This window comes from Juglans regia, chromosome 12 (assembly GCF_001411555.2).
Source record: "Juglans regia cultivar Chandler chromosome 12, Walnut 2.0, whole genome shotgun sequence".
NCBI classification, from domain to species: Eukaryota; Viridiplantae; Streptophyta; class Magnoliopsida; order Fagales; family Juglandaceae; genus Juglans; species Juglans regia.
The window spans coordinates 6,829,652-6,850,869 of NC_049912.1; the positions used below are offsets into that span (position 1 = coordinate 6,829,652).

General features: G+C 37.3%; 1 protein-coding gene across 1 annotated transcript; it reads left to right on the forward strand.

The window, feature by feature from the left end:
* Nucleotides 1-1,788: 1,788 nt before the first annotated feature.
* Nucleotides 1,789-19,560, forward strand: LOC109010365 (histone-lysine N-methyltransferase ATX3-like). The gene is made up of 23 exons (XM_018991174.2): nucleotides 1,789-3,108; nucleotides 3,192-3,247; nucleotides 3,333-3,531; nucleotides 3,967-4,089; nucleotides 4,178-4,246; nucleotides 4,340-4,408; nucleotides 4,516-4,607; nucleotides 4,733-4,825; nucleotides 5,217-5,352; nucleotides 6,236-6,308; nucleotides 6,450-6,549; nucleotides 6,670-6,794; nucleotides 7,199-7,344; nucleotides 7,517-7,621; nucleotides 7,832-7,896; nucleotides 15,073-15,283; nucleotides 15,501-15,587; nucleotides 15,737-15,793; nucleotides 15,927-16,016; nucleotides 17,233-17,319; nucleotides 18,160-18,234; nucleotides 19,050-19,150; nucleotides 19,260-19,560. Exons 1-23 carry the CDS (start codon nucleotides 2,197-2,199, stop codon nucleotides 19,348-19,350), a joined length of 3,162 nt encoding a protein of 1,053 aa, XP_018846719.1. The 5' UTR covers nucleotides 1,789-2,196; the 3' UTR covers nucleotides 19,351-19,560.
* Nucleotides 19,561-21,218: the final 1,658 nt, after the last annotated feature.

Consider the following 21,218-nt stretch of genomic DNA (forward strand, 5'->3'; position numbering starts at 1 on the left):
TAGAAATTTGAGGATCTCCCCTCATGACTTCATCTTGTTCTTGCTCTTCTCGCCCTCACTCTTCCTCCCCTATGTCTACCTCTTCATTTGATTCCATCTCTATGAGAAAAATTTGCTTGGCTTTGCATATGTGGCTCATTGTGAACCTCTCATTGTAATTGAAACAAAGAGCCTTCTCTCTTCATCGTTGCATCTCTTCCCAAGGTAGCCTCTCCCGCGGAATCGGCTACTCTTCTTCAAATCTTGAAATTGATCTTCCTTGATCCGTGCAACCTCCAAAGCTTGCATCAAGGTCTTTGGTTTCTTAAGCTTCACTTCCGCCGCTAACTCACTCTTCAAGCCGCCCACAAAAGTCCCAATGAGGGCCTTCTCTGACCACCCATGTGCTTTAGTGGTCAAGTACTCGAACTCTGTTTTGATAATCCCTTAAAGATCCGGTTTGTTTGATTTTTGAGAGAGTCTCAAGGTAGTCCATATATTCAGTTGGCCCGAACCTCCTCAAAAGCTCCTTAACAAACTTCCTCTATTTCAACTCCCTCCTTTGAGCCCCATATGTCTTCCTCATCCATTACAACCATTGGTTAGCCTCCCCCTCAAGGAAGTAGGCGGCATAGGACACTTTTGCATGACCCTCCATGTGATTGTGCTCAAAGTATTGCTCGGCTCTACTAACCCATGTGCTCGGGTCATCACCATTGAACTTTGGAAAGTCCATCTTTGGCTTGAGAACTTCCCCCTACGTGCTCCTCTCCTTTCATCATGGTTCCCTTCTTCTTCATTTTCCTCGGTTGATTCCTCATAAGTGCTTGAGGAATTTTGAGAAGATGAATCCGAGTCATCCACCCTCTCTCAACGTTGGCTTATTTTAGATCTAACGGAACCCTCCGGACTATGGGCTCTTCTTCTATGGTGCCTCCTCTCTCCATTCATCTTTTGATCCACCAATTGGTGGAGCACCTCCTCTAACCTTTCAAGCCGTTCATTGGTGGCGGAGCCTCCAAAGTGGCTTCAATGTTCTCAATCCGCTCCCTATTTGTTGGTTGTTGATCAGCCATGGCTTCCTTTCCTTGGGTTCGACTCTCAATGAAAGCACCAATGATGGAAGCCTCACTCTCACTCAAGTCTTTACGGTCATGTTGGATGGTTGAATCAAGGGCTACCTCGAGGCAACACCAAGATCCGAATGGTCGGAAGATGAAAATCAAGACTAACTCGAGTTAGCACTCAATTTTAAAAAATGAAGGAAACAAAACATAAGTTTTAATTTTATTGAAAATAACATAATGCTCAATTACAATGTAAATTCGAAATAAATAAAATTAGGGTTCGGCTAGCCTTCCCCTACCTATTCTCTCTAACAACTTATTTTGAAATTTGAAATCACAATCCCAAAAAATATTATTAGAATATTTTTATTGTTTTGAAAATTAAAAAAATTAAATTATTTATTATATTTTATATAAAAATTTTAAAAAATTATAATAGTAAGAATAAAATGAAACAATTTTATTATCCGGTCACCAGAATCAGAATTGTTCATGAAAGGCTCCGCCTCCATAACTACATGGGTAGCACAGAAACTCCGTCCTAGACTCCTACGTACCAAAATTTCAGTTCGCGCTCCCCCAAACTCGGACTCCGAGATCTTTGGAGCCAAATCAACGTTGTATACTATACACTACCGCTACTTTCCTCTTCATTACTAATAATAATAAAAAATGTTAATACATACATATTATATATATAAAACTAAATTGCTGTATAATATTGCATTAGTTTAGACGAACCGATACTGGACACCTTTGAGCTCCCTCCCTCCATCTCTCTGTCTGCGATATCAACTGGTTTCTCGGAAAACTGTCTGGTTTTTCTTCACATAATTCATGCGCTTTCACTATTCGGTTTTGAGATCTTACTTCTTTATTTTTCTTTCAATTTTCTCTCGGCGTTTCAAGAAGTTACAGAAGAGTTTGAATTCTATCTGCCTTCTTCCTTTCACTGTCTTTTTAGGGTTTCGCGTTGACGTATAGGATTTAGGGGTGTATTTCTGAGAGCCATCGCTATGTAAAAAACATAATCGAGGTGTAAATAATACGTGGGAGTCTTCCCAATTCGATTCCTATTGATTTGGATTTTGATTTCGGTATTCGATGTGAAGTTAGGGCTTGCCTTTGGAGTGTGGATTCGTCGACTTGAATGGTTGAGAACATGATTATCAAACGGACTATGAAACTTGAAATGCCTAATCTGAAGCGGTGCAAGCTCGAAGATTCCGATTGGGAGGGAGACGATGACGACGACCGCTCTTGTTCAGTGAATTCGAAGAAAAGGAAACCCAATGGGTATCACTCGGTTGGTAGCGGTGAGGTTGAAGATTGCAGCAACGGCTCAGGTTATTCCTGTTGGAGCGAAAGCGAAGGATCGTATATGAGCGGAGAGTCCGAGTCGAACTCGAAGCAATTGAATAGAAAAGGAGAGGTGCAACAGTGCTCGGAGCGATTTCGGCCGCCGCTGTTAAAGTCGTCTCGAGGGCGGGTTCAGATGTTGCCTTCGAAGTTGTATGACTCCGTTGTGGATGTATGGAAGACAGGGGAGTCGAAATTCAATAACAAGGATTCGAGCTTACAAGGGGACAAGATGGAATTAAAAGATACGAAATTTGTTAGAAAGAGCGAGGAGGACAAGTCAAAGTTCAAAAACTTGAAGCTTTATCCAAATGTTGAAAAGGAAGAGGAAGAAAAAGTTGGATATGTAGCTTATAAGAATTTTTATCGTAGGAAGCATTTAAACTCAAGTAGCTCCACGGCAAAAAGCTTTGGTTTGAATTCTCCAGCGTTGATAAGAAGTGACAGTTATAAACCCAGGTTTAGTTTTACCGGAATTGAGCGACTGGCGAAAGGGAATGCTGGGAAGAGGAAGGAGGTTTATAAGCCCGAGGACTTTGCTTTGGGTGATATAGTTTGGGCAAAATGTGGGAGGAGATACCCGACTTGGCCGGCCGTAGTGATCGACCCCATATCGCAAGCTCCAGAAACGGTCTTGAGTTGTTGCGTTCCTGGTGCTATATGTGTAATGTTTTTTGGGTATTCGAAGAATGGAACACAAAGGGTAAAGTCCAAAGTCCTCTCTCTTCCTATCTGGCGATGATGTTTTTGTCTATTTTGGGTTCTTAAGAGAGTTTTGATGGGCAGGATTATGCGTGGGTGAAGCAGGGAATGTTATTTCCCTTCATGGAATTCATGGACAGGTACGTAGCTAACCGGTCTTGGGATGACGTTTCGAATAGTTGCTGTTGGTTAATTGAGCACGTGCTAGAATTTTGCTTTGTTCAGATATCAGGGGCAGACCCAGTTGTACAAGAGCAAGCTGAGTGATTTTAAGAGGGCATTGGAGGAGGCATTGTTGGCAGAAAACGGTATTCTGGACACAAACCTTGGGGCTGGGGAAATTGCAATTCCAGAAGAAAATCCCAAGGCAATCAAAGAGGCTACTGCTTCTAATCTGGACCAGCAATACTACTCCCAGAATCAGGCAAGTTTATCCAGAGCAGAATTTACATGCCGTTCTTTTAATCTGTATGGCATTGTGTGTATTCTTTTCTTTTTTGCCCAAAGGGTTGGACATATCGCTGGCTGAGTATATGCTTGCTATTAAGATAGGCCTATATATTTCCAAATCAATAATTAGGCCGCTTTCAGTACTTCTGTGTGTGGAAATATGATCAAACTGTGCAAAATACCAATATACAGAGTTAACAATACTGCCTTTGCTAAAACTTGCTCTTTCTGAAAATTTTGTAGTGTTTACTATGAAGTTGTGTAACAGATTTTTTAAGCCAATTATGCTTCCAAGTTTTTGTTATTACTCATTACAAAAAGTTCTGTTGTTTATTCAGCTGTGAAATGCCCAACAGAATCAGGTCTGTTTGGTTAAAGGGTTCATTCAGTGACTTAATTGTGAATGCAGGATGAGTATTATAAGGATACAATACCATGTGATGGCTGTGGTTTGTTTCTGCCATGCAAGACTATGAAGAAAATGAAGGGTCCAACTTGTGAGACCCTGCTTTTGTGTAAACATTGTGCTAAGGTGTGTTATAAATGCTTGAACCATATCTCTGAAAACTTCATTGTAGCTTCTTGTTTTCCAAGCGATGTTAATGTCTAAATTTTTATAGCTACGAAAATCCAGACAATATTGTGGCATTTGCAAGAAGATTTGGCACCATTCAGATGGAGGGAATTGGGTGAGATTATTAGCAAATCAGACTTGTGTCTATTATTTGTCCTTAAAAAATTGAATGTTTCAAGGATTGTTGAAACTTAACTCTTTGGATCAGGTGTGTTGTGATGGTTGTAACGTTTGGGTGCATGCTGAGTGTGACAACATTTCCAGTGAACTATTCAAGGTGCTTACCATATTTGATTTTTGATTTCATATCTCTGTTCCTCTTGTATGTTTATTAACTGAAGTTGCTGACAAGTCGAAGGATCACTGATTTGTTATTGTTTAAAGGATCTGGAGAGCATTGACTACTATTGTCCGGATTGCAAAGCAAAGTCCAACAATGAAATATCAACTTTGGGAAGATGCCAGCCAAAATTGAGGTGTGTCTGCGCTTTCTGTGTTTCATCTTTTATCAAGTTCATTTCATTTGCATGTTTGACTTTATTGACTGTCTTTAGAGGTTATTATAAATTTCAAGCCTAATGTTGCACGATTTTTGAAGCAGCTCTGTTGAAAATAGGGGAGAAACGGTTTTGCCTGAGAAGGTAACAGTGGTATGCAATGGCATGGAAGGAACTTATATTCGAAGACTTCATTCGTAAGCCTTGAACACTTTATGAATAGCATACATAGATTTTAATGGATTTTCACATTGGCTAGGACCTCATTTTGTTCCTTCTCTCCCGCCTTTGTATGCAATCCTTATTTATATGTACTCCTTGCTGTTGTTCGTCGCTGTACACCACATTTGTGGTGACCTCTGCATACCTTCAAGTATTAATTTTAGTTACGATCTGTTAGTAGTTCAATCCGCACTGGATTTTTGTTGAGATTTAATTACTAATGTGATGCTTATTGTGAATTTGACTAGGAGTTTGTTATTGGGAAATTCTAATTGATTAGTTAAGTTCTGAGCAGATTTTAGGTGTTTTGAATAATTATTTTGAAGAAAAATTCCATTAAACTGCTCTGTTTCTTTTTTGTCTTAGAGTAATATGTAACTGCGGTTTGTGCGGGTCAAAGAAGCAAACACCTAGTGAATGGGAACGACACACAGGTTGCAGAGCCAAAAAGTGGAAGTATAGTGTGAAAGTGAAGGGTACAATGCTACCACTAGAAAAATGGGTCTGTATCAGTTATTCTCTTTTCGAAAGCATAGATGGTTTTTCTGTGTTGTATGTTTTAAGTTCTTAGTAGTATTCTAGCATATGAAAGTAGCTTTCTTGTTTAAAACAATCCAAATTCATTTAAAGTATGATGGTATTTTTGTATTAGATTTTGATGTCTCAATGTTTTGGTAGCATCTTGTCAATGGCTGTTAGGAATGCAAAACATTTACCCGATTCAATTTTGTGGTGTGCATTGGACGACTAGATCTGTTTGCCTTATAGTTGAATAGTTTGGAATGTATTGCTTGGTTCTAAATACTTTCCTGTTATGTATACATTTTATTTGTTCTACACTTGGCTAGAGTTTCTTGGGTTCCCGAACCAAATTGGAAGCCTTGTCAAAAGAAAACTTAAGCTTTGTTGTCTATAAAGAATAAACGCTGATTTTGCAATTACCTTTCAGAAACCATATATGAATGCAAATATGTTGTCTTGCTAATTTGCTGTTCAGCTTTTCTTAATTATTTATTTTAAGTACCTATAAAAAAATTATTTATTTTTGGAAGTGCTAATAATTTATCTCAGGTAGAACATCTTCCCATTTATTATGCAGCATCTGTTTCAGCCCATTGTCTGAGGTGGTTGTGTCATTGAATTTGATACATGATTGAAGACATGATGTTAATCTATTTTGTGATTCAGTTGGAACTCAATTTTTTATCGATGTGATTCGTTATACATAACTGTGATGGCTTCAATATGTTTATGAAAATTTAGGAGGGCTTGAAGCGTCACTTTTCTTTCCTTACTAGTATTTTCTCATTTTACTCATTTTGTAAGTGAATGAATTATATGTATGGTCCCTATACATTTTCCTACTGACAGTGGTGATGCTTCAGATTTCAGAGCATAATGCACATGGTATGGATCCTCTGAAGCTTGATAAGCAGCAGTTATTCACTTTTTTGAAAGGTAAAATGTGCTTTACTGAGTTCTTTACACGTTGAAGGCTGTTCTGTTTTGTGTTGGTGCTGTGTCTGTCGTAATAAGCTCTTTCAGTGGATAATTCTGAATGGTAAGGGAAATTATTTTTATTAATTTTACATGCTACAGAGACATATGAGCCTGTCCATGCAAAATGGACAACAGAAAGGTGTGCTGTATGTAGATGGGTTGAAGATTGGGATGATAACAAAATCATCATCTGCAACAGGTAGTTCCCTTATCAATTATGTTTATATGCCTCTTTTTTTTTTTGTTACTTAGACGGGATTGCAACTTATGCACTTGAGTACTGAAATGTTTTTCTTTTTAACCTTTTTTGGGTGTACAGATGCCAAATAGCCGTCCACCAAGAGTGCTATGGGGCAAAATCTGTGCAGGATTTTACTTCATGGGTTTGTAGAGCATGCGAATCGCCTACTGTCAAGAGAGAGTGCTGCCTTTGTCCTGTAAAGGGTATGACACGGATCAGTGTCCTGAGCTGTTTTTAGGCCTCGTTTGATTACACAGATGAGAGATGAGATGGGATGAAAGTTGAATAAAATATTGTTAAAATATAATTTTTTAATATAATTTTTATTTTGGGATTTGAAAAAGTTGAATTGTTTATTGTATTTTATGTGGGAATTTGAAAAAGTTGTAATGATTAGATAAGATGAGATGAAATAATTTGTGTAACCAAATGAGGCCTTAGTCGACCTATTCAGAAATTATATATGCTTGTGCTATAATGTTGTCTATGAAAATTCTATGATATGTTTATTCTTCCTGTGGCGTCAAGAAGATCATTTTCTGCCCAGAAGAATCTTCAGATGCTACTGTTTAATTTCGCCAATTATATTTGAAAACTGCTTCCTCAGGTGGTGCTTTGAAGCCAACTGATGTTGAGACACTGTGGGTTCATGTAACATGTGCTTGGTTCCGGCCTGAAGTTGGTTTCTCAAATCATGAGATTATGGAACCTGCCGTTGGAATCCTTAGAATTCCGTCCAATTCATTTTTGAAGGTTATATGGTGTTTATATTGATTTTGTACAGAGTTTTTAATTCTGGCGCTTTAATTGCAAAATCATTTAAGAGCTCAAGTCTTGTGAATCTTCACAGTTTCGTACCTTGATAGCTGCCAGAAGGCTTTGGAAAATCTTTTGTTTGATTGTGCTTTCTTTTTTGTGACTACAGCGATGTGTAATCTGCAAGCAGAGCCATGGTACCTGCACACAGTGCTGCAAGTGTGCTACTTATTTTCATGCAATGTGTGCATCAAGAGCAGGATATAGCATGGAAGTATGTTTTTAGAGCTCTTTTAGTTGTTAACTGATCATTGATTGGAAGCCACTAATTTTATAATATTCTTCAAGTGAACTTTCTAAATCTTTTTTTTTAAGCTTAATTGTTTGAATGATGCTTATATTTTGAAATTATTTGGGTAAGTTTTTGAGTAAATTAAATTGTACAGGGGTGATAATTTATTAAAATTATGTTTTGAACTCTCAGTTGCACTGCTTGGAAAAGAATGGGACACAAATGACCAAAAAGTTGCTATATTGTGCAGTTCACAGGTTTGATTTGTTCCCATCTTTTGATTCCTCGTTTTCTTTCGATTGCACGCAGCGATAAATCTTTTTCTGTTCCGTTTCATCATGCACCACTAGGGCTGTATTTGGCCTGTGTTTGTTCAAGTTTGGGCTGCTCAAGCTTAACTTGAAATTATTGAAACCAGGCTCGAGCTTGGCTTGGATAAGATCCGAGCTCTCAAATCTTGTTTAAGCTTGGCTTGGCTCGACTCGACTAGACTCGACTCGACTCGACTCAACATTTTTTTAAAGGTTTCCATTTCTCAATTTTTAAAAGGTAACGAAATAAAACAATTAAATGAAACAAAACTTGCAATTTTATTGATTTATAGTCAGGTATCAAAATTATGTTAATCCAATGTCAAACTGGAAACACATACATACAACAACTAACAACCAAAATGCTGTCCGATATGCACACACTAATCTTATTAGTATAATGTGACATCCCGTCCTCTTAGGGTTAAGAATAATGTCATGTTTATTTAAATTTGACTGATTGGTGTGGTACTAATCTTAAAACCATTTACATAGAAGCCCGGTATAAAAGATTTGTAATTTAAAATAGAACATACTTCATTAAATTTTAAAGAGGATATGTGGAAGCACGTATTAACATTTCTCAAATTTTGTACTATAAAAATCATAATTTAAAATCTTGTACATATTCTAGGCCTCTGCCTCACCTCCCTGGGCTAAGTCTCATCTTGCAGCTCCATCCTTATAAAGAACCTCAATTAGGGTGATTTAAAACTTAAATACATATAAAAATTAGCCGTATACTCAATAAGTAGTACATCATATAGTGAACATAATAAACATAGAGTTTTCTTAAAAGGCATGTGTACTTAATACTTATACTAATATAAATATGTAACATGTACTAAGCATAACTCATTAACCTTGACCCATTCTTTCTTTAATGACTATCACACCTTAACCCCCATGTGCAGGGTTGTGCACTGATTTCACTACCTATGGCCATAAGGGGAACCATTTAACTTATCATAACATACTATGGTGGACCACATTTAGGTCCGTGATTTGCACATCCACCTATAACTATATTAGTACCATGCATCTGTTATGGCTATTCTTAAATTTTCTTTCATAACTTGTCTTTTATCTTTCTTACCATGATGCATTTAGAACACATAATGACATAGTTTATCGTAATCATACATGAAAACATATCATGATGCATATAAAACATATATTAACATGTTATTGAAGTTGACTTTCATCATGTCATAATTGGGGGTGACAATTCGTGTTTGCGGATTATGTTCCTATTGTGTCAAGTTGTGAAAATTTGACTATAGAAGTCAACCCACCCGAGATATCAAGCTAAACGTGGCAAAACTTTCAAATTCTAACATAATCCATTTAACTAATGGATCTACTGTATCATTCGTTTTGACTCGTCTAATAATTAACTAGAAATAAGTCAACGCAACACGACTCATTTTAACCTGTTTCATGTAAATGTGTTGAACTAACATGCATAACCTATTTGATACAATTAACATAATTTCACATAAAAGTTAAAATCTATATTTATTAGTAGTCACACAATTTAAAAAAAAAAAAACAATGAGACTGTCTACTAACAAAAAATATCAATATTTTTCAAAATTTTAACCTATAATAAAACTAATCTTACAAATCCTACAATAACAAATATGAGCATAGGTTTAGAATTACAATTCTAACAATAAAAATATAAATAATACCAATATTACAACCCAACAATAATAAAATTATAATTTTGAAATAAAATCTAAATGGGTTATTAACTTATTGTGGGTTGATTTCGGGTTGAGCAGGTTGACTTGTTATTGACTTGTTTATTAATCGTGTCTTAATGAGTCAATCCGTTTTGACTTGAACACATTTATATTAAATCCAAACCTGTTAATTTCTTGACGTGCTTGTGTTGAGTTCACGAGTCGTGTCACATATTGTCACCTCTAGTTATAACTTGGTATGTAAAAATGGGCTTACAATGAGGGGCATATACTCATAATACTTTTATAAAAAACATGTTTGTCGTACATTCGTAGAAGGGTTTGATCATGTTACTTGTAGCGCTAATCCAATATTTTTGGGGCAAGGCTGATTTTATCTATAAAATAAGCACATAACTTACATCAATTTCTACATAAACACATACTTCACAATTGAAACCCTAAATACATTAAATAACCTATGCTTCCCTAAAGTCTAAAATCATCATAACCCTAAAGTATCATTACTTCCCAAATAATTGATGTCCACGTAATTTCTCCAAATTCTTGCACAATTAAACCCTAAAAACATTTTCACATCCAAACGTCTATTTTCTATTGATTTTATCATAAAAATATCATTGTAAATAATAAACCCTACAATCAACACTCACTCGGTAGGGACATTTACATAACTTGATTCCTAGAGGTCAAGTCCGATCATATAAAGTATTAATTATTGGAGGGGAACAGAGAGGCCTTATGGGCAGAGTAGTCATGTGATGTCGGGTGTGACTATGTAAACAACAAGGAGAGAGAGAGAAGCTTATGGTGCGATGGAGGATGAACTTGCAGTGGGTTGTCCGTGGAGGTGCTGAACGTGGTTTGCTGAGGGAAAAGCCGCTTGCTTCCAATGTGAGGCTTCATGGTGGAGACTAGAGGTGGTTGCGAGGTGACTTGCGGTGCAGGGACCTGGGTTGGTTTAGTGGTTGGAACAAGAGCTAGATGAAGGTCTATAGTGGTGTAGGATAGAGGCTTGAGGCAGTGGCCTGGGGGCTTTCATTGTGCAAAAGAGAGTTAGACAGCGTGAGGTGGGTGGTTCTATTAGGGACCCCGGTCTTGTCCCTAACACTAACGTCCACGGGCTTGTCTTGGTGATGATGGCGACCAAGTGTTCTTGCCAACTTGCTTGGCCTCCCACAAAAGGATGGTGTTTGAGTGATGGGATGATGATGTATTTGGGTAGGCTAAGTGTTTAGGCTAAGGTAAATCAATGTGGGCGGCTAGACTTGTTCTTAAGTGAAGTGCCAAGATGATGGAGGCTAGGGTTGAATGGATGAGATGAGGTTAGGGTTCGGGTTGGAGGCAACTAGGGTTGCCATGAACTATGGTAAGACTAGGAGTGGCGTGGTCTAGGAAGATGGACTTAGAATTATGGGTGTTTGATGCAATGGGGATGGCTTAAGGGTTACCTTTGATGTTTGGGCCACTTGGATGGTGATTAGGGTAGGTATGGTGAAGTGTAGCTAGGGTTTTGTGAGGTGGCTAGGGTGGATTTCGAGATTTGGAAGAGTTGGCTTAGGGTTGGAGTTTAAGATGATGCTAGGGTTTGGGAATGAATTGGAAGAGTGATGCTAGGGTTTGGTTGGCTAGGGTTGCTGAAATGGTTAAGGTGGAATTAGGGTTTTGGATGTTGGATGGCTAAGATGAAGGGATTGGGTTGACTTGGTCTTTGGAAGGTTGGCTAGATTTTGGATGATTTGCAAATGGATATGGAAGTTTGTAAGATGGAGGGAATTTTTGAGGGAAGAAGGGAATTTGAGTTTGAATTAAGATGGCTAGTCAATAGTTGACTAGAGAGATTGTAGGAAGAATAATTTAAGGAATTGAAGAGGATTTGCAATTCCTTAAATTAAGGAATTTTAATTTGAATGTGAGGATGTCAAGATTTCTAAAAGGAATGAGTTTCCTTATAAGGCTTGAGGTGGGCCGCTAGAGTTTATGGTGGATGACTTTAGGATGACCGAATATGTTAAGTGGATGGTATGATTAGGGTTTTATGAATGTGATAGATGAAGGTCAATTATGAGAATGTAAACTAATATGGAAAGTAGGGCAACACTAGGGTTGGCCGAATGGTGTATGTGGGAGTGGAGGCTATGTGTATTTCGGCTAGGGCAAGGTGTATGGAGGGAACAATTTATGGGAAGTTGACAAACTTATGAAAATGATGACAAACACTATGGTGGTCGAGTATGAGGTATGGAATGGATCAAATGAGCAATGAAATGGATGAATACCATGAACTTAAGCACAATTCAAGAACAACTCAAGAACAATGCACATAAAATAATAAGAACAAAGATAGAAAATGGAAGATAAGAGATGGAATGGAAAATACTCATAAGATTAATGGATCTTTAGGGATTCACGAATTGCACCTTAAAGATGAAAAAGAACAAGATAGATAGATTGAACCACACCTATTTACGAATTGCAATGTGTGATTCTCTTTTAGGGGATTCACGTATTGCACCCCAAAGAGCCCAAATGCCTTAGTATTGAATGGTAATCTCAAGAACAAAATAGTCTACCCACTAGGGAATTTGCCAAAAGATGTAAATGCAAAATTTAAAGGTCCTATTTATAAGGATTACAACTTGGAAACCCCCAATAGGTCCCTTGCAAAATAAATAATTAAATAAAAATAAATAATAAAAAATAACATAGTTGGCATGGGCCAAGTTGACCCATGGCATGCATGAGCCCATGGGTGGGCTAGGCTGGCCCCTGGCATGGGCTATGGGCATGGCTGGCATGTGGTTGACATGGCCCTGGGCTGGTTTGGGCATTGGCATGACCTAGGCAGGGTGCCTGGGTGCTGGGGCGCTAGGTGTGTTGGGGCGCGTGCTCGCTGGGCTTGCGCGCGGGACTGTTGCTCACTGTGCATGCGCGAGACTTGCATGCGGGGCTCGCACGCTGGGCATGCGTGCTGGGAGCGCCAGGTTGCGCACCCTGGCAATGCTAAATAGGCTGGCTTGGTCCCCAGCCTCCTTGGGCATCCTGGGCATGTCAAGGCAGGGTCCATGAGGTTGTTTTGGGGCTGTCTAGCCTTGTCTCCACATGGCTAGTGGCTTAGCCATGGGCCACAAAACATGGGATCCTACCAGGTTCACGGAGGTCTGTGTCTATGGCCTTGATATTCTTGTGGTTAGTTCCACTTGATCTATGGGTGGTGTTGAGCATGATTATGGCGAGAGTCCTCCATGGCCTGATCATGCGAAATGGGTTGGGAGGTGCTTTGCCGTGGGAAAGGGTGAAGCTACAGTGGGTGTGATGCAGATTGACAACAACGTGGGGGCTTGTTTTGATTCCAGAGGAGGGAGGTGGGCTTGGCGGAAGCTCTCGACAGTGATGCTTGGTGCCGCGGCTGTCCATGGTTGTGCAAAGTAGAGGGAGGCATTGACTTGGGAGGAGTCATGTGATTGGCGGTGGAGCAATGGTGTAGAACTAGCTCTCTGTGACTACTGTGGTGTGGAGGAGAGGACTTGTGATGGTTCTCTATTTTGATGGGTGCAAAACAAGGGGTGGGCGGGGGCCGAGATGTGGAGGCTTGCGGGTCTAGACACTTGGACGTGCTCTACATGGTGGTTCAAGGGAGTGGTCTGGGTGTTTGACGATGGAGGAGAGGTTGTTGGTGTGGAGGATGGTTCTCGGATGTGTTTGCCACTGGCTTGGCCGTGGGCTGTGGGGAAGAAGCTGAAGGCTGAGTGTGCGGTGGCCATGTGGTGATGCTTTGAAGAGGGATGTTGGGGTTGCCGGCAGTTTGTTGCTAGGGAGAGGGCTGGGTGTTTATGTGCATGGAGAAGATTGTGTGTCGGGCCCAACTCGTCCAATAAATATTTTTGGGCTTTTAAATAAATTCTGAGGCCTAATGCCAATTAAATATAGGCCCGCTTGGTCTATAAATCTCAAACGGGCTTCCTAAATTATTAGCCTATTAATACCATCCCGAATCCTCCACAAAACTTTAATAGGCCTTAAAATAACCTTTTTGGGCCTATGAGCCTAATTAAAATTCGTAGCCATCCTCAATAAATTATGTCTTGTGGGCTTATCCAAAATAGCCCGTAAACCTTATTTAGGCCAATAAAGTTAACCACGTTCCGACGTTAGAATATTGAACCAGGTCTTCACATTTTTTTCTTTTTTCTTGTAACTAAGTATTTATTGATATTTAACTTGTAGTTGAACCGGTCTTCACATATAACTTGTATTTGTAACTAAGTATTTATTGATATTTATTTATAATTGTATTCATAACTTAGGTATGCATGTACTTGGGCTATGCGTTGCCTTTATTAATAAAATGATTGCTTACCTATATAAAAAGTCTGGATTAGGAAAAATTTGAAAACTTTTTATAAAAATCTTGAAATGTGTTTTTTATTGAGTTTTGTGAAAGTTGAAAGGAAATATGAAAATATCAATAAAATCCTTGTTTACTGATAATAAAAGGAATGTAAATATGAAAAATGATTTGGAGAAAACAGTTTTAGATATATTTTGTAGTGGGGTTAGTGAAAATAGGTCAGGTAGATTTGAAAAGTTTGATTTTTTTTTTAGGGTTTCTTTGGTCTTGGTGAAAGTTGTTTTGGTTTGTTTCTTTTTCTTTTTTTTTTAATTTTGTTTGGAAACCTAGACAAATGACTAGATGAAAAGTTTTTTAAGAAAGATTTTTTTTTTTTTTGAGATTTAAAAATGTTTGGATCGAAGTTGAAAAATACCTTGAATACTTTATGGTATCCAAACGTGTAGTTATATATGTGACAATGTATATTCTTGATATACATTGTACTTTGTAACTAATATACTATATATATATATATATATATAGTACTTTCATTTATATACCATTTTTATTAATGTATGTGTTTGTGTTACGATATATAACAATGAGCTTATGCACCAATTTGATCTTACAATGAGAATGACAATTCCAAATTCATATTCAAGTGCTTGATTGATTGTGTTTCCTTGTTTGAAATCAATGGGAAACTCATATAATGTGTTTCTTAATAAATCTAAATGGATTTTTTAGGTCACTTGTTGGTTTTGGTATGTGAAATATATAGTTTAGTTTGATTTTTGTCCAAGTCCTCTGATAGCACAAGTAAATTAGTAAGAATGGGGGAACTCTTGTCAAAGAAAGTTTGTGATAGCATAATGAGTAGATTTGAATTTTATAGGGGTTGTATTGTTTAATAATCAATCATATGTACGTGTTCACTAATGTCTTATTTAATAGATGAACCGAGGAGTTAAGTTTAACAGCGCCAAATTTAAGCAGATGTTGAGCAGTGTTGTTTAGGTTTCATCCCTATGCACCACATTTAACGGTCCAAACCTTGTTTATATTTTTCTTTTTTTGCAGGGTCCCAAACCCTGATTCTGTTCTAGCTATTCATACTCCTTCAGGAGTTTTTTCCCCTAGAAGCTTGCTGGAGAACCGGAAGGGGTGCTTCAGAGGTTCAAGGTTAGGTTCACTAAAGAAAACTGAACTTCTTGAATCTACAAGCTTAGAGAGTAATGAGTTTGAGCCGCTCTCTGCTGCAAAATGCCGCATTTTCAAAAGATTAAGCAAGGTAACTTGTGGAGTAGAGTTACATGTCTATAATTTATTGTTTCATTAGAATAATAGTTTCTACACTTTCTTATAATGGTTTGGATATATTTTTTCCTTATTGTGGAGTCCAAGTTTTGTTCTTATTATTCTTTTGTGTGTAGCTTGTTCCCAACAAAAAATATAAGCAATTTTACCTCTTGTTGGTTTCATTATTAGTTTTATTTTTTTATTACCAGAGGGCTGAAGGGCAGCCGATATTTCATCGAGTAATGGGGCCAAGCCGTCATTCTTTAGATGAGATAAATAGCTTGAACACAAATAATGTGAGTTCTTTGATTTTTATTCTGATCTTCTGTTATCTTTCAGGTTTTAGTCTTTTCCTTTTAGAAGAGGCTAAACTTATTTGGCTGTTTTCCATGGAGGAACATGACAGATTAATGTACATTTACATGCTTCTGTTGTCTTTTAACAGGGGTTAGAAAATCCTAAGATTTTCACTTCCTTGAGGGAACGACTTCACCACTTACAGGTAAATCTTTTTTTTTTCATATGCAGTAGTTATTGTCTACTTGAGAGTAATTTTTTTTAGTCTTATTGAAATTTTTGGATTCATTAAATTTTTTGGTTCTCATATTTTTATTAATATTTATTTGTGGCTTCAGAGAACTGAAATTCATCGGGTTTGCTTTGGTAAATCTGGTATACATGGATGGGGTCTCTTTGCACGTACGGACATTGAAGGAGGAGAAATGGTACTAGATGTGTATTTCTTATACTATTTGCACAATTTCTGATATCAAGAACTTTCTTTAGTATACCCAACTTTCCAAAGATTTTATGGTAAATACATAGACTGCTTTTAATGATTTATTTGTTTTTTTTATGTGCAAATAGAAATAATAAAATTTAGAAGAACAACTAGAGGGGGTGGGCACCCCAATACATAGCTAAAAAAAGATATTATAGTGCGATTAATAAAAATGAATCTGGAAATGTAATTAAACATTGTTCGTCATGTAATTTCTTGACTCACGCTTGAGAAAAGGATCCTGTAAAGGCAGTTTTGTTGGCTGGTGGAGAATCTATCAGTGTTGGAATATGCATTGAGACTGTCTGTGTTTTGGGTGGTCAATGAGAATCTCATGTCCTGCATTTTTGGATAAGGGAGCATGCCATAGTATCTTCTGTTAAAAGAATTAGGAGTATGAAGCTCTTGGCAAAAGTGGACAACATTGTTTTTGCAGTGGCAGAGTATAGTGATGCGCATGGCCTGAGTATTGGCCAAAATGTGGAGGTGGTTGGTGGGGTGGAGACACTAGGAGACTCACAGTGGGGCAGATGATGTGGTGGTGAGCAGTGGTTGAGCGCGAATATGAGATTAGAAGTTCATATAAAGAAAAGAAAAAAATATGAAAATTGTCTTACAAGGTTGGTTAGCCAGTCAATGGCAAGCCTGAAGTGGCTGGCGTGAAAAAAGGCTGGAACCCAAGGCAATTGGTCGGCATGTGGTGGCCATTTGAGCCAGAGATGGTGTGGCTGTCTTGTGCCAGTTACTGGTGGGAGCTGATGGTTGAGGGTGGGAGGTGTGGTGACACTTCCAACTGTGGGGCACTTGTACCAAGTTGGACCAAGAGCCCTATATCTAGTCTCAAATGTCTTGAAGAAAAAGAGAAAAACTAGGGAGGAGGAAGTCGAATGGAAAAGAGGATTGATGATTGGATCCTCTTATTAGAGGGGAGGGGGATCTTTTCCCTTTTTGGATTTTGCGTTTGGGGAGAGGGTGGGCATGTAGTGTATAAACTTAGTTTATGATATCTCTTTGCTTAGGTGCTCGACATAATAGTGTTTTACTGCTCTTCTCTACTATTTTAACTAAATCACTTGAAGCACTTTTTTGTGACAACTTTTGGTTAATTATTTTTTGGTTTTGAAAGTGATTCAACTGATGCTACGTATGTGTGTGGCTAGGTGGTTGAGTATCGTGGTGAGCAGGTGAGGCGCAGTGTTGCAGATCTGAGGGAGGCAAAGTACGGATTAGAAGGCAAAGATTGTTATGTGAGTCTCTAGTTCAAAGTTCCTTTATCTTTCTCTTAGATGTGTGGCTGTCTTGGCAATTGCTTATATTATTAGACATCTTATGCCTATATTGATAGTTATGATATCTAAATACTGACAGGGACTGTTCAGGTACACCCTTTCTCTGTTTAATTAGGCCTAGTGCCTGTTTGGGTTTGAGTTTGGAAGCTTAAATAGTGCTTTTAACAACCAAAAAGCTCTTTTAAAGAAAAAAATGGTATACTTGGTAAATTTGTAAAAAATGCGTTAAACACCTAAGAAAAGTTGAAAATCCACTTTTTTAAAGAGCACCAAGTTGAAGCTTTTATTGAAAAGCTTCTGCAAATAACTATTTTTTTTAAAAAAACTACCGTAACAACTTAAAAAGCACTTTTAGATGCATGTTACTAAACAGTAAATAACTTTTTAATAGAAGAGCTTTTTAGTAAAGCTCCACAATTAAAAGCACTACCATAAAAAGCTCTATTCCTAATGCAATCCTAAATAGGCTCTTAAAAATCCAATGCACATCTTTTACCTTTCCCCCTTGTAATAACTACATACTACATATTTTACTCCATTAGTAAGTGGGAAAAGGTGGAGTATAACCTATTAAAGAATTAAACTAATTTCAAATTGGGGTGGAGTTACTTCGTGTTAAACCCTATGTAGAATATGGTGACTATCTACTGGACAGTTGCAGGTTTTTGAGGTATGTGTGATATTAATTTGTATTGAAATTCCTCCTGCTTTTAGGTAGGTTAATATTATATATTCTATTTTCAGTCTTATTCATTTCTTAACTGTGATTATTAAAGCACTATGAAACATTTTGTGCAGCTTTTCAAGATCAGTGAGGATGTTGTAATTGATGCCACAGATAAAGGGAATATAGCTCGTCTAATCAACCACTCGGTAAGTTACAATGTTGCATGTAAATTTTTGCTGGAGTGAAGAAACATCTTATCCTCCGCATTTCACCTTACAGATGCGTAAGCTCACAACTTGATGCTCTATGGGTGTTAGGGGTGGGGCCGGGTCGCCTGGACACCCCCCATTTGCCTACCCCGCTAGCAGATGGGCGGGCAACTTGAGGAGCAAAAGGGCAATCTGCCCACCTTGCTGGCGGGGTTAATGTAAATCTTTTCCTCGACTACTAGGGGTCTGTGGAAGACCAAAAACCATGGATTGGTGGAAGACAAGATGATTTGGGGCAGGGCGCTACCTGCCCACATCGGGTGGTAGCACCCTCATTGGGTGTTTCATAGATTGGCTTAGGGGAGGTTTGGATACAAAAAACCTTTTTAACTCATTTCATTTCATCATTACAATTTTACTAAATTTTCATATAAAATATAATAAACAATTCAACTTTTTCAAATCCCAAAATAATAATAATATTAAAAAAATAATATTTTAACAATATTTTATTTAATTTTCAACTTTTATCTCATCTCAACTCAACTCACTATCCAAACTTTCCCTTAACCTTTAACTCGAGTTGATAGCGAGTGAGGTTTGATTGGCTTGGTTCATGTCAGTCACAATTTGCCGTAGTCACGTTCCTGTTAAGCATTTTTTCGTTCTCCTTGTCTATTCACTCAATTCCTCACTTTCATCTCTTTTCCTGGTTAAAAAAAAGAAAAGAAAGAGAGGAAAAGAAAAGAAATAATTTTACTATACATGCATATGCTATGATGCTAAACATTCAAATTTCTTTGTTGTTGCAGTGCATGCCCAACTGTTATGCGAGGATCATGAGTTTGGGTGATGAGGAGAGCAGGATAGTTCTTATTGCAAAGACCAATGTTTCTGCCGGTGAAGAACTAACGTGCGATTTATTCCTTCACATCTGTGTCTGTGCGAGTACTGGTTTTATTTTTAGCTTTGTTTATGCATTAATATTCATATAAACGTAGTGTGTGATTGCTCTGTTTCAGGTATGATTACTTGTTCGATCCGGATGAGCGTGATGAGTTGAAAGTTCCTTGCCTTTGTGGAGCTCCCAATTGTAGGAAGTTCATGAATTAAGTTGCGCATTCTTTTTAGTCTTCAAGGAGCTAACCCATCTCCTAACCGATGAGCATTCGTTCATTAATATTTTCCTTTTCCCCCCAACATTTTTTTTTTTTTAAGTGAGCTTGTAATTGTAAAAAAAATTAAAAAGAAAAAAAAAATTCCCAATCATTCAGTTGCAATAAAAGGTAAATTCACCAGCTTTAGAGTTGGTGAGATTTGTTATCCTCATTGAGACTTGGTTGGTACTCAGTATATCATGGCAATTTATATTCGGGGCTTGTTTGGATAGAAAGATGAGATGAGAGTGAATAGTGAGATGAGATGAGATAATTTTAGATGAGTTGAATAAAATATTGTTAGAATATTATTTGTTAATATTATTATTGTTTTGAGAATTAAAAAAGTTGAATTATTTATTATATTTTGTATGAGTATTTGAGAAAGTTGTAATGATGAGATGAGATGAGTTGAGAGTATTTATGTATTCAAATGGGGTCTCAATCTCGTTTGTGAAGCTAAGGAATGATTATTTTATAAAATTGTCTTTTACTTCAAATGACATTGATTTTTATTTATTTATTTTTTGGATAGGAAATAGACATCATTTCATTCATGAAATCGAAATTATAGTTGTGATTGGTCAATACAGAGAAAGAATTCAGATTACAAGCTAAACTATTTATCTGTGGGGAGCTTTCCTTTATACAAATTTCTTTATGACGAACATTGTCTTAATTTTTAAGAATTCTCTAATGACAAAATTGGTTTGTCTGAAAGTACCATTCTCTGTAAAAAAAAAAAAAAAAAAAAAAAAAAAAAAAAAAAAAAAAAAAAAAAAAAAAAAAAAAAAAAAAGATGACCATCCCTCTCCAAAGGAGAAGGACAACCATCCCCATCCTCCAAAAGAGGTGGGGATTCTCCTGCTATGAACCAAAGTCCAGTAGTTTATTTCTTTAATTTTTTAACACGAATAAAGATCAAAATTGTAGATATTTAAAAACATTGTAAAAAAGTGAAAAAAACACTGGCCAAAGAGGTTGAAGTGGCGGGTGAAGGACACTCACCACTCTAGGAGGATGTCGGACAGTCGATCTTGATGATATAGGAGTTGCTGATCCTAGAAACACCACCTGTGGCGATATTGCAAGCCTTCTCGCAGCAATGCGTGGAAGGAGATGACTTGTGTCTGTGCGCTACATGCCGCTTATTTTGGCGTCGTATTTGGTGGATTGGAAGATTGGCAACTGAGGAAACCCATGGTGGGGCGTGTGCAGTACGTTGGCCATTGGAAAATCAAGTATCGGCATTTCTCCTTTATTTGACCGAAAAAAAAAAAAAAACAAAATAAAGAAAACAAATGTGGAAAAAATATGGGAGGAAACACTGAAGTTGGGCCCTATAAGAATGCTAGGGCCCAAATGACATTAAAATTGATAGAACTGTAAGAGAGGATGGCGTGCACGTGACTATAGATTTTGATAATTTAGAAAAAAGAAGAAGAAGAATTCAGATAATTTGTCAAAATCAATAGCAATTTGATTCTAAGAAGGCAACATGACACGGCAGGATCAGGATGAAGCCTACAGTTTTTATTTTTAGTTTTTAAATAAAAGAAAATAAAAATGGAGATGAGAATGATACTTTGGTATATTCCAATTCCACCACCTATCTCAAGACTTTCAAGTTTTCAACCCACCTCCCTTCCTACTTTTAACAGAACCGGCTGTTGTCCTCCTCCTCTTCAACTAATATATATATATATATATATATAAAACCACTTATAATATAAATAATTCTTATATCTCATTTTAAAATCAGAAGATGAACAATTTATCGTGAATACTATACACCAAAGTTTAAAGTTTTCCAAATCTACTCGT